The following is a 13,169-nucleotide window of genomic DNA, read 5'->3' on the forward strand; positions in this document are numbered from 1 at the left end:
TGTGCCTTAATTTTTGGGGCAGTAGGAACAGCTGGATCCTGTCCTAAAACAGTAGAAATTAGAAATTCATTGGGAGGACCATTTGCCCACTCAATGTTGAGCTATAGGCCGCTTTGCTGCTACCAACACTTGGAATATTAATTCTGGTTTTTGATATTTAAAATATCCCCCAAATTATTAATCTAGACCAGCAGTCCTTAACCTGGTGCCCTCCATATGTTTCGGACCACAACTCCCAGCACAATGCCAGTCAGTGTAGCCATACAATTCTGGGGCTGATGAGAGATGTAGTACAAACTTGTGACCTTCAGGTATAGGGCAGTATATAAATAATAATAATAATAATAATAATAATAATAATAATACCTGCCATGCCAGCTGTTTCTATTTTTTTATTTTTTATTTACAATCAAGCCCATTCTATATTATAAATGGTTAGGTTAAAATTTCTTAAGCCTCATTCCCTTTTCCTCTTATATGACGGGTTGATGATCTGTGGTTTGGACATGTCAAGTGATGTGTTGAGCAGCTGAGCCAATCGCCAGCCCTCTATACCTCCATGAACTTTCCTGGCAGTGAAATTTTAGCTGCAGATTTTATTCAGTTTTTTTAAAATGGTGCTTTGTGGCCTAATTTTTTAATTCTAAAAAAACTACACACTATTAAATGGATAAAAACGCTTTTTATAAATAAATAAACAAATAACCAGCTGTTTTCAATAAGTATCCCTTCAAACCCTGTGTTTATATTTCTCTCTGTCTCTCTCCCCCCCCCCCTTTTAAATATTGAAATTGTGAAACTGGTGTTAAAATTGGTGGCAGGGGAGTGTTTTAGCACTCCCTTAAAAAAAATGATTAAAAATGGATCGAATTGGTTTGAAAATGGTGTGTTCAGGTGAGCTGTCCCTTCCCCATCTGCACTGAGAGCCGGTGAGGTGGTTAGAGTGTCATATTAGGACTTGGGGGACCAGGGTTCAAATCCTCATTCAGCCATGAAGCCTGCTGCCTCTCACCCTAACCTACCTCACAGGGTTATTGAGAGGATAAAATAGGGGTGGGTGGGTGAGAACCATGTATACCACCTTCAGTTCGTTGGAGGAAAAGGTGGAATATAAATGCATTCAATCAATCAATACTAAATTGCTATGTCATGCAATTTTCTCTGGAGGTTACTAAGCAGAGGTTGGCTGGCCACCTGTCATGAATGATCTAGTTGAGATTCCTGCATTGCAGGAGGTTGAACTAGATGACGCCCGGTGTCCCTTCCGAGTCTACAATTCTACGATTCTATGCCTCCTAGTGTTATTGGAACATAACCAGATGAATGCACACAAAAAGTGTGATACTTCTCAAACTGTTGAAAGTTGTTTGCGATTCAAACTGTAGCTTAGAGCAGAAGAGCAACTATGCGGCCCAGAAGACGCCCCTCTGGAAGATCTAATGACTTGTTCCTTCATAACCCTTGTGACAAATCACTTCTGGAATTATGCGGAGTTTCAAAAGGATGCACATGGGTGCATCAGGAGAGCGAGGAAGGTTGTCTTCGGAGGGAGGGCCTGAACTGGGTGATCCATGGGATTTGCTCCCACAAGATGTAGTGATGGCCACCAAGTTGGTTTGTGTTAAAAAAAGGATTAGATTAGGCCAGTGCTTTTTTCTGGGGGTGCGCAGGGGTATGCATACCCCTAAACATTTTGTGAATCTTTGTACTTTTGTCCATTGACTATATTTATTTTTCCTGATTTGAACCATAAAATGGTGATTTTTCTTGAGTCAAAATGAGAGAACTCCTAAACATTTTTAAAGGAAAAAAGCACTGATTAAGGCTATCAATGGTTACTAGTCACTATGGCTGTGCTCTGTTTCCACTGTCGGAAGCACAACTCAGGAGAGTCTGTTGCGTTCAGGTCCTGTCTTTCAGGCTTCCCAGAGGCATCTTGTTGGCCACTGGGAGAACAGGAGACTGGACTGATCCAACAAGCCAGGCCCTTCCTATGTTCTTATGAGGTCATATTTTATGCGTTATAGCACTGCAAGGAAGGCCTGTTTGGAAAACTGAGTTGCCATGAAGGAAAAAGAAGGCCCGCCCATTTACGCGATCTTTACTTTGCTACTCATTTCAGGTAGGTTTTCCAGTTCTTATTCCAATAATTAACAAATCAAATGCATCCAAGTAAATATTTACACAGTGAGCAAAACAGGCATTTTTCTGGCAAGCTTTTGTGGGGCTAGAAGGTGAATCAGCTTCACAGGGATAAGTCATCACATTCTTTGAGAGCTAAAGCAGTGACTCATGGCTTTTCTATGCAACTGATTTATTGCCCAGTTTGTAATGTCCAGCTGATTAATCAGTTCAATCAAACATTTTTAGCTGTTTAGAAAGTCCCTCCTAACAGAGGCAGCTGGTTCTGAAAAAGTGCCTCAAATTACTTTTAGTGGAAGTAGTTAACAAAAAATGACTGTTGTGGCAAGCACCATATTGGAAGGAGCCTTCTATAAATTGGGGAATGGGGAACATCTTCTGAAAGAGAGTTCTGCTGTAACACTTACTTGGATAAGCTAAAATCAAAGCAGCTGTGCTTCTACTTCAGAGTGTTTTTTGTTTGTTTGTTTTCGCTTCTGTGCAAATTTATGCAGAATAGATTAATTGACTAAAATCTATCTTCCCTGACCTGGTGGCCTTCTGGTGGTTTGGCCATGCCATGACTAACTCAGCTCCATTCATTTCAGTGGGTCTACTCTAAGTTAAACATGGTTAGATACAACTCCATGTGATTAATCCACTAATATTTAATGTGGTGACAGCCTTAGATTGCAATTCTGTACACATGTATTTGAGAGTAAGCACCAACAAACACAATAGGAGCTATGTCTGTGTAAAGAGACCTAGGATTGCACTGTTCAGCTGCAATCCGATACTCACTCACTTGGGAACAAGGCCCAGTGAATGTATTTCTCAGTAGACATGAGCAGACTTGTGCTGTTAGCTAAATTTGTGGCAGTAACAGCACACCATCCTGGAGATTCTCTTAACTTGTGAGTAAGAAACATTTCTCTCTCTTTCTCATAGCATTAAAATTCAGAGGGGCTGGTGGTTCTGGACTAACAAAAGAAAGGACTGCTATATCACACCACTAAAATTAATCTGTGGGGCTCCCTGCCACAAGATGTGATGATGGCCTCTAACTCAGACTGCTTTGATTCAGTGGCAGCCAATGTGATGTCCTATAGATGTTGTGAACTACCACCACTGTTATCCCTGACCGCTAGTCACAATGGGAATTGTAGTCATAACATCTGGAGGGCGCCATGTTGGTGAACCCTGCTTTAATTCTTAAGCAAACTCTTGGAAGACTAGTCCTTTCATGTGTTCTAACTATTTCAAATTGCTTTTCAAGGGGGCTGGACGGAAGGCAGCTGGCATGGTTATCGCTCTCGCCGATCCTATCCTATCACTTTGAATCCAGTAAGTATGGAGAGGGGGGTGAACAGTGGCAACATGATCCATTTGGTGTTGGAGTTAATATGCCAGTTTAGTGTCTATCCTGAAAGTAGCACCATTTATTCAGAAGAAGATCTTGCCAGTTGCATCACAAGTGAACAATGACCGAACAATTCAAAAGCAATGTTTATTTGAACACTCTGATGCAATATTCCCCCTCCCGTCTCTCTCTCTCTGTGGGAGATTTTCTTTCCATCATTGTCATTTTGACCCCTCTACACTACAGCACTAGCTTTTTAGAATAGATCTAGCTCTATATATGAGCAATATGCAATCCTGATTTTCTGACCACTTGTCTTTTTCTTCTATTTAATCAGTGTCCGGCCTTCCCAATCTGTAAGTAAGATCAGTTTTACTTTTCTCTTATTGGCACAAGAATGAGGGTCAGGGGATTATAGTAGACTGGTAGTGGGTGGGAAGGAGATAATTATCCAGACCCATGACCAATATCACACACAAGTTAAGCTGAACTCAGAGTGCTGTTTTGGACTAAAGCATTAATGTAATGATCTATTTATGTGAAAGGCAGTTCCTGGTTCTTAGTCACAGGGTTCGTCCACCATTCCACTTGTCTCATGCCTAGAAAGCATGGGTTTGAGTGATTTTCTCCTTGCCCCACTTCTTTCCAGTGGAAATGATCTACAGATGTAGGACAATGAGGTGGTAAAATCATACAATTGTGGACCTGGAAGGAACCCAAGGGGTCATCTCGTCCAACTCCTGCAATGTAGCTAACCCTGAAGCGGCAGTGTGGATTGCACCACTTCAGGTTACAAAATGCTCCTTTGAATGCTTTTAAAGAAAAACTAAATAGAAGAAATTCCTAGCATTGCTCCTTGCAAGTGCAAACTTTATATCTGGAGGGTTCCCTCCCCTCCTTAAAATGCAAGAGAGCATTCAAAAATGGCATCTCCCACCTGCACTCTAAAACAGTACAGTCCATTCCACTAGCTGAGAACTCTATCAGCTCATCTGGCTAAAAGGCATTGAAACTTGATGCCTGAAAGTTAATGGAACATTTCCCAAATTTCAACTATGTTTGTTCAGAGTATGCTAAATTGCACCCCACAAGAAGACAGTAAATCTGCACTTTTGCTTGTCCTGCCACTTTCCCCCAGGGAAAACCTCCTCTTTAGTACTGAATGGGAGCAAATGTCAATTGAGTTTTCCATGAATTCAGTGGTAAAGAGTGGGTTTTCCTGGGGAAAGTGGTTGGACAAATGGAAAACCACTTGGACAAATGCCCAGAAAGTTTGGGAGAAGCAGAAGACCTCTCGGACCTGTACTTTCTAGGCATGGGACGAGCAAAGTGTAGAGGAGCCGTAAGTGAGGCTTCGTTGCTGCCCTGTGAATGGGGCTGCTGTCCAAGGTTCTGAAACTGCTTTGGCTTGAGATGTCTCCCAACTGAAGAAAGGAGGGTTGATTCACCAGAGCCGTAATTCAACCCAGACTCATTTGTGTTGACTGAAGCACGTATAGCTGTGCACTGGGTTATGACTCCTCTGTTCCATTGGATCCAGCAGCCTCATAAGATTTATGTTTATAGATATACCACTTACTCAATAAATAAATACTATGTTTTTATTGCTTCTGGTTACAAGCCAGGCTTCAAAGTTGGCAGGCAATGAAATGACCAGAATATAGATAAAAGCAACTGTTTTTAAAAACAAATATAGGAACGCTGTGATTATTTACTTTTTGTCTGTTTGTTTTCACAGCATCAACCTACTGCTCCTCCATCAACAGGTACAGGCGAATGGGGTAGAATTCTAAGTGCTGGTGGTATAAGGTGGACCTTGGGCCAAAGTTTAGGGCCCCATAACTCGGGCCTCCCAAATGAGGGCCCAGAGAGCAGCAGTTGAGGAGGGTAGCAGCAAAGTGACTCCATGTTGAAGAGCCTACTGGAACAGGCCAGGGGCCCATCTAGTCAAGCACTGTTCTCACAGTGACCAACCAGATGCCTGTGGGAAATTCACATGAGGGACCCCAGCACAAAAGCCCTCCTCTCCCCTCCTGTTCTTTCCAGCAATTGCTATTCAGAAGCATTGCTGAGCCCTCTCCTTCATGAATCTGTTCAGTCCCCTTTTAAAGCCACCCAAGTTGGGAGCACATCCCATAGTTTAACTGTGTGAAGAAATATTTTTTCAATCTGTCCTGAATCTCTCAACATTCAGCTACAGAGGGCCCCTATAAGGCCATTCATTCTAGGGTCTAATTTTTTCCTAACCAATTTGTTACCAGGCCAAAGTCAAGGTTATTGTGTTAATTCACAAAACCCAAAGGACTTGGGCCCTAAGGATCATCTGATTACGACCTCAATCACTGAGCTCTTCTGATGGGACACTTTTGGTGGTTCCCCATGTTCCTGAGTTTTGGTTAGCCTTTACTAGGGACCGAGCCTACCCTGTGGAACTCCCTGCCAGTAGAAACTAGACAGGAATAATCCCTGCCTACTTTCAGACATCTGTTGAAATCTGTATTATTCAGGCAAGCCTTTGCAATATAATTTCCAACACACACACCCAGCTTTAATGATGCTTTTATCAGAGGGACTGTCAGTTTGTATGTGGTAAAAATGTCTTGCTGTATTTACATGATGGGTGCAATTGATAACTATTGATAACTATTTAAATAAACAAGAAAGTCTGTCTGAAATGAATAAGGAGCCCCACTCCATATGTTGTGCAGCTTTTAAAAAACAAAAGGCAGTAAGTTGGCAATACAATTGAATGTGAGTATACTTGGAAGGAAGTGTCACTTTGTTCAATGGGTCTTACACCTATGTGAGAATTGCAGGCTGAATCATTTAATCTTTTCAGTAGCCAAAAGTGAGATGAAATGTATTTGACTGGTTGGCAGAATTATCTATAATCTTGTGTGTTTCTTTATACAGGGCAGAGCTAAACTCCACGCTTGAAGAACCATGCCAATTTACACTGCCACAGTATGCTTGTGGCTCAGCAGACCAGGTATCTTTGCCAGGCTTTAAATATCCAAAAGAATGCAGTTTGGTATATAAGGTCTTCCAAGTTTGCTTATTCAACAGCTCAGATTCTGCAAAGTTTATCTTAATCGATTTGCCATGGAGCCAATGTCATGCCAGTGCTTTGCTTTCAGCTTAGGAAGCTCAGTTCTTGGGAAGCTTCCATTGAGTTATCAAGTAATGTTATTTAGGAAACGAAATAAACCTGGAAATGAAAATGCTAGGTGTAGAAAAAGAGGTGGGAGCAATTATTGCCAAGGGCAGAGAAGAGGACTAGTTTAAGGGAAGGATTGGACCTATTAAAAGACATGTAGCTGTGAAGATGAGTGTTTGGGGCTTGAAAGAGTACCTCGTTTTGCTACTGCTAGTGCAAATAATTCACAGAAAATGACACAAATAAATCTTTTACTCTACAGATCTCCAACCTGACGTCAAGTGAGCTGGCCTCCATCCTCAAGTGCTCCATCACAGACTCTGAGGCCCGGCTGGACCAAGGGGCTTTCTTGATGCTCTTTGAAAATGTTGACAAAGACACACTCCAGGCAGCTCTGAATGAGATAAATCTGCAGGTAAGTAGTACTCTCACAAAAACCTTCTTTGGTTCTGCAAAATGGTCCTAGTTTTTGTGTGCTGTTAGGACCTCTCTGGTGGACACTAGGATCTGTTGAAGACCAGTGTTGCATCTGGGCTTGGGTAGGTAGATAAGGTGTGTAGGATAAGGGCTGCTCCTTTGGAACTAGAATTTCTGACCTGTGGTGCTTGCTTTCCTTCCGCTCAACCTGTATGTTTGCGAATGGATAGCTCTATTTAGAAAGTGACACCCCAGAGACCCAGTTTTGCAGGGAAGATTTTGCAGTGAGACCTGGAGACCTGTACAGAATCATAGGGCTGCAAAGGAACAGAGGGTCACAAAGCCAAATTTCCCTGCAGCTCAGACCAGGATCTCCTGTGCATTTGCAACTCTCCCATCCCCAGGATTTTAACTTGTGTAACTCTACTGCAAGCAGAGAGCTTAAAGCTGAGCAACTGAGAATTATAAAACTAATTTTGTGTGTGTGTGTGTGCATGTGCATGCAGTACGCATCGTATATCAAGATCTGCATTGATTGATGCTGCTGCCTGTGCTATTTTGAATGGTGAATAATCTGGGTCATTCCAATATGCCTTGTTGCCTGAGCTAAGGACTGGAGTGTGCCAGCGCCCTGTTTCACAAACAGAAGCTGGTTGGAGTGGCAGGTGAATCTTACTTTAGCACTGTCAGTGTGATAGCATCCTCCCCCTGGCTTGAGAGCAGTGAGCTAGCTTAGGGGTCATTGAAGAGGCACAGCTCAGTTGACCAGGACAGAGAAAAGAAGAGGCTTCTTCATGCAGCACATAGTTAAACTATGGAACTCACTGCTACAGGAGGCAAAGATGTCCATCAACTTGGGTGGTTTTAAACAAGAGCAGGACAAATTCATGGAGGCGGCGGCTATCAATGGCTATTAGCCACAATGGCTATGCTCTGACTCCATGGTTGGATAATAATAATAATAATAATAATAATAATAATAATAATAATAATAATTTATTATTTATACCCCACCCATCTGGCTGGGTTTCCCCAGCCACTCTGGGTGGCTTCCAACAGAACACTAAAATACAATAACCTATTAAACATTAAAAGCTTCCCTTGCCTTCAGATGTCTTCTAAAAGTTTGGTAGTTATTTTTCTCTTTGACATCTGGTGGGAGGGCGTTCCACAGGGTGGGTGCCACTACCGCAAAGGCCCTCTGCCTGGTTCCCTGTAATTTGGCTTCTTGCAATGAGGGAACCGCCAGAAGGCCCTCGGAGCTGGACCTCCGTGTCCGGGCAGAACGATGGGGGTGGAGACGCTCCTTCAGGTATACTGGGCCGAGGCCATTTAGGGCTTTAAAGGTCAGCACCAACAGTAATGTTTCTGAATAGCTGGAGATCACAGGAGATGAGAGTGCTGCTGTTGCACTCAGGCTCTGCTTGTAGGTTTCTCATGGGGATCTGGTTGAACCCTATGAGAAAAGGATGCTGGACCTCTGGTCTGATCCAGCAAGCTATCCTTCTGTTTTTAAATAACAGCCACATGATGTGTAGCGATAATTTGGATACGTGTTGCAAAAATAAAGTGCCAGGTTAACCCCACTTATCTCTCCTCCTTGAGCACCAACTGTTCCACATTTCTGTTCTATTTAGGTCTCTGGGGACCAAATCTCACTGACAGCCAAAACCTTCTTGCTGAATGCAGCATGGGAAAAGATCAAGGCAGACCCCCGGGTCCAGAGCGCAGGATTCCTTGCCTCTTGGTTTCAAGACACAGTGCACTCCTACCTGGCAGCGATAAACTCCAATGTGCTAGAGTGCATGACTCAGCTTCCCATCACTTGTGATGGCTTCGCTACCGTGTAAGTGACAACTATTAGTAAGAAATCAATCTTTGGAACTCCCTGCCTACTGACACCAGGCAACCCCATTCCCTGTTTGGGAAAACACATTTATGTTTAGGCAAGCCTGTCCAGATATGTACAATGTTGATCTGTGTTTTAAACTGGGTTTTAGCTTCTTGATGTTAATATTTTTTTGAAGATTTTAAGTAGTTTTTCATTGTTTTTCACTGATAATTTCATTGTTTTTTCTCCCTTGTTTGTAAACCACTCTGAGGTTTTTTGTTTTTTACAATCAAGAGGACAACATTCAGAGTTACCAGCTAAGTTAGCAGCTGGTTCCCTCTCAATGAGATGAGAATTTCAAGACAGCTGTAGTTGCAGGATTCAAGCAGATGTTTGGATCCTGAATACTGCAGTCTGAAAGGTCCTTTGCACAAGAGATATGTATGGGTCAAAATTCACAGGGATGACATGAGTTATACCCAGGGCTGCCCTTGAAGGCTGTTTGGAAATGGCAGCTGCTGCAGAACGCTGATGGGGATGAGACCTGTAGATTTCTCGGTCCAATTCAAGTTGCTGGCTTTAACTTAAAAAGCCTTAGTACCAGGATACCTGACTGGCCACCTCTCCCAAAAAGAACACCATCTTAGGCCCTTCTCCTTGCACCCCACAAGAAACACCTGAGGGTGGCAACAGGGAGAGGACCTTTTTGGTTGTAACCCCCTTCCCAACACTTGTGGAATGCTCTCCCAGTTGAGGCCTGCCTATCACCATCACTGACAACCTTTTGGTGTCATAGTAAGACTTTCCTCTGTCTGGGCATTTGATTGCATTTGAAAGGTTATGGAGGCTGGCTGCACGAGTTGTCTCCAGCTAAGCTCTGCTGAGAGTAGACTCAATGAAATAAATAAACTGGAGTTGGTTATCATTGCCCTTGTTTTTGGTGGGTCTTCTCTGAGTAGGACTAGCATCGGATACAAGACCTTGTCCCTCAGAGGCTGCCCTGTGTAAGGTATCAAACAGATAAAACCAACAATAAGATGCTTATTTCCCTTCTTGTGTCTCCCATCATTAGTGTTCAGGCTCTGGACAGTGCATATTCTGGGATGGACAGCAGCACAAAGCAACAGGTTGCCAACTGGATCGGGAGATTCCTTACAATACAAAGTAAGTGGGGATTGTGCCCCATTCTGGTGCTCCTTTCACAAGCGGTCAAGAGTCATAACTCCAGAAAAGCTGAATCTGAGCCAGCAGAACAGCCCAGAGTCACATGACTCGTGGACCTGCAGCTGTTGAACAGCCCTGTATTGGACAGGACTCCCTCTCTTATTTAGGGATGGACAGATGTTGGTTTCTCCTGTTTTCTTATTTTTCCAGCTTTATGTTGGAAAAGCTCACCTTATTCCTGCATCTAGTTGATCGGTTTTCTTTTTAAAAGAAAGGTCCACATGAAAATTCATCTGCATTTTGTGCAAATTATTTCTCCCAATATTTCTTGAGTGCAAATTTATACACGTTTTTGCAAGCAATTATTCTCCCCCTTATACGATGCAGTTGTTTCCACTCATATATTATTATATTCATTGTTGTGCGAACTTTTCAGTTGGAGGGGTGCAAAATTACAAAGGGTGACTGTGTTTTGGTTTTCTTTTGGTTCAGAAACTGCAGATTAGGAATTAGGGCTTGTGTAGGTGGAATCTTAAAGAGGAGGACCTCACACTCCTGCCAACCTCCCGTAGGATGCATTATTATTAATTTCATTTATGAATCACTTATAATGAGGCATCTCAAAGTGATTTACAATAAAAAACATACACAATATAAACAACCACATGAAATACAAATACAATTGACAACAACAACAACAACAACAACAACATTTACATATGTAAAGTCAGTTTCAACTCCAGTACAACTCCAGTACTGAGTGGGATAATAGTCCTAGTTGCTTCATTAGAAATTGTTCCATTTGACCCTTTGAAAAATAAAGCTCCTTAAAAAAAATTAAATACATTTTGTCTTCTTCTTCATTTTATTGCTATTCATTAAACTACAGCAAGGGAGAAAAATGACATTATAATACATTGATAAACAGAAAAGAGAGCGAGGGGGAAAATAAATACATAATCTAGGTAAACAAATATTATTTCTAGTCTTTCATTTCGATGCAATGCATTCCAGTATTCACATAATAGTTCCATCTCTCCCCCATACGTTCCATTTCATCTCATGCTTTCTCTTTTCTGGATTGCATCAGTCAGTTTCTCCATTGCTGCCAGCTCCACACATTTCATTAGCCTTCACCAAACAGGTGGCAGATTTTGGTCCTTCCATTTCCTTGCCCACACCACAAAGCTCCTTTTGATGTTGCTTTTCAGGCTGCCCACAGAGTTCACCCAAAGAATGGATTCAGAGCTACTGGAAGAGTTTCCTGAACAACGCCTCATACAATGACCTCCTGAAGACCTGGAGTGGATTCGATGGGGTAAGAAAATCAATTGCACTTGTGGCTCTGGAGAGTAACTCACTCCAACCACAAGCTGTGGAATGCAACTTGAAGGCTTCCTGTCGGGGTGGGGGGTGAGGGAAGGCACTCTGCATGTGCTCTGAAGTACTCTGGCCTTTTTAAAAAAAGCAAACAGATGCTGCTTCACAAAGAAAAGGCAGATGCTCAGAGGCACTTCATTTTTATGCCCTCCTGACAAGTACATAGGCTCCCTGTGACAGGCTAGATTTTTATTGGGGGGCGTTAGAACCATTGTATATGGGGAGGGGGATAACCTTTAGGGACATAGGAATTGGCAGTGACTCGCCAGGGTTTCAGGTGAGAACATTCCCAGCCCTACCTGGAAATGCTCCTGGGGATTGAATTTGGGACATCCTGCATGCCAAGCAGATGTTCTACCACTGAGCCCTTCCCCATATACTCCATGCATGCTGGAGAAATGGTCAACACTAGTCCTTAGAAGAGCTATTGTTTTGTCCATTTAGGACTGCCTGCACCAAACTCATGATTTTCACCCGTTTTCTAGTTTGCAGCTTTGGATGTCCTGACGGCCTCCCAGCTTGCCCAACTGACCATTGCTCGTGGTGTCCTGGCCAATGCCAGCCTGGCAGAAGCTGTTGCCCAAACCCTCCGCAGCCAGAGCATCCGCTTCATGGAAGATTACTTGACTCAGTTATCACTGTTGCCCCTGGAGCCCTCACCTGAGCGCGGAGCCAGCTATCTGTTGCTGGAGACCGTTCTGAGGAAGGTGAATGAGAGCTTCCCCGACCTCTGCTCACCCTCCTTGAAGGACCTGTTTCAGGTGAAACTGATGAGGTTCCTGCCTGTTGCTGATGGAAAGATCCTGGAGCTTTTCCCGACCAAAATTGGTTGTACAGACTTCCGTGATATGTGAGTAGGCTCAGGTTAAGGGTGGGTGGTCCATGGGTTGTACTTGATGGAGGGAAGTCCTCTAATGGAAAAACTGTCAGAGGTAGAGATGTCAATCCTGCCCTGTGTTTGTCACAATGCAGCAACTGAAAAAAGATAATGCAATTCTAAGCAGCATCAACAGAAGTCTAGTGTCCAGATCAAGGGACGTAATAGGATCTGCCTTGAAGGTGAAGCATGGGAAGTCCCAACAAAAAGTTTATAATTTAGGCAGAATATTTGGACTATTTGATACGTACTTGTATAATTCGGAACATTCAATGTCATTTGATTGGATTGTTAAAATGGGAAACTTAATAAAAATGATTTAAAAATAAAATAAAATAGGACCTGCCTTGGTCAGGTCCCACCTGGAATACTGAATCCAGTTCTGGGCACCACAGTTTGAGGAAGCATATTGACAAGCTAGAATGTATGCAGAGGAGGTAGATCGAGAAGATCAATGGTCTGGAAATCAAGCCTTTTGAGGAACCATTGAGGGACCAGGGTATGTTTAGCCTTGATAACAGAGGACTGAGAGATGATATGAGAGCCACTTTCAAATATCTGAAGGGCTGTTGCATGAAAGATGGAGCAAACTTGTTTTCTGCTGCTCTAGAAAGTACAACCTGAATCCATTGATTCCAATTACAAGAAACAAGATTTCAACTAAACATCAGGAGTAATTTTTTGATGATAAGTGCTGTTCGACAGTGGGACAGGCTACGTCAGGGGTAGAGCATCTGCTTGGCATGCAGAAGGTTCAAGGTTCAATTGAGGCATCTCTGGATAGGGGTGAGAGAGACCCCTTTCTGAAACCCTGGAGAGCTGCTGCCAGTCAGTGTAAACAATGTTGAGCTAGACGGACCAA

The 13,169-nt window shown here is 42.9% G+C and overlaps 1 protein-coding gene across 1 annotated transcript; it reads left to right on the forward strand.

The window, feature by feature from the left end:
- The first annotated feature begins 2,064 nt into the window (after positions 1 to 2,064).
- LOC114584032 (uncharacterized) lies at positions 2,065 to 12,284 on the forward strand. The gene is made up of 10 exons (XM_028705478.2): positions 2,065 to 2,122; positions 3,398 to 3,465; positions 3,819 to 3,837; positions 5,220 to 5,247; positions 6,395 to 6,470; positions 6,901 to 7,053; positions 8,693 to 8,901; positions 9,959 to 10,050; positions 11,262 to 11,368; positions 11,916 to 12,284. The coding sequence occupies exons 1-10, from the start codon at positions 2,065 to 2,067 to the stop codon at positions 12,282 to 12,284; spliced, it is 1,179 nt and encodes a 392-aa protein (XP_028561311.2).
- Positions 12,285 to 13,169: the final 885 nt, after the last annotated feature.

This window comes from Podarcis muralis, chromosome 14 (assembly GCF_964188315.1).
Source record: "Podarcis muralis chromosome 14, rPodMur119.hap1.1, whole genome shotgun sequence".
In the NCBI taxonomy this organism is placed as follows: domain Eukaryota; kingdom Metazoa; phylum Chordata; class Lepidosauria; order Squamata; family Lacertidae; genus Podarcis; species Podarcis muralis.

Coding starts and splice junctions, on each gene's coding strand:
- LOC114584032 (XM_028705478.2), top strand. CDS start 2,065: ATGAAGGAAAAAGAAGGCCCGCCCATTTACGCGATCTTTACTTTGCTA. Junction 6,471..6,900: donor CTTGTGGCTCAGCAGACCAG/GTATCTTTGCCA, acceptor TTTACTCTACAG/ATCTCCAACCTGACGTCAAG. Junction 10,051..11,261: donor GAGATTCCTTACAATACAAA/GTAAGTGGGGAT, acceptor GTTGCTTTTCAG/GCTGCCCACAGAGTTCACCC.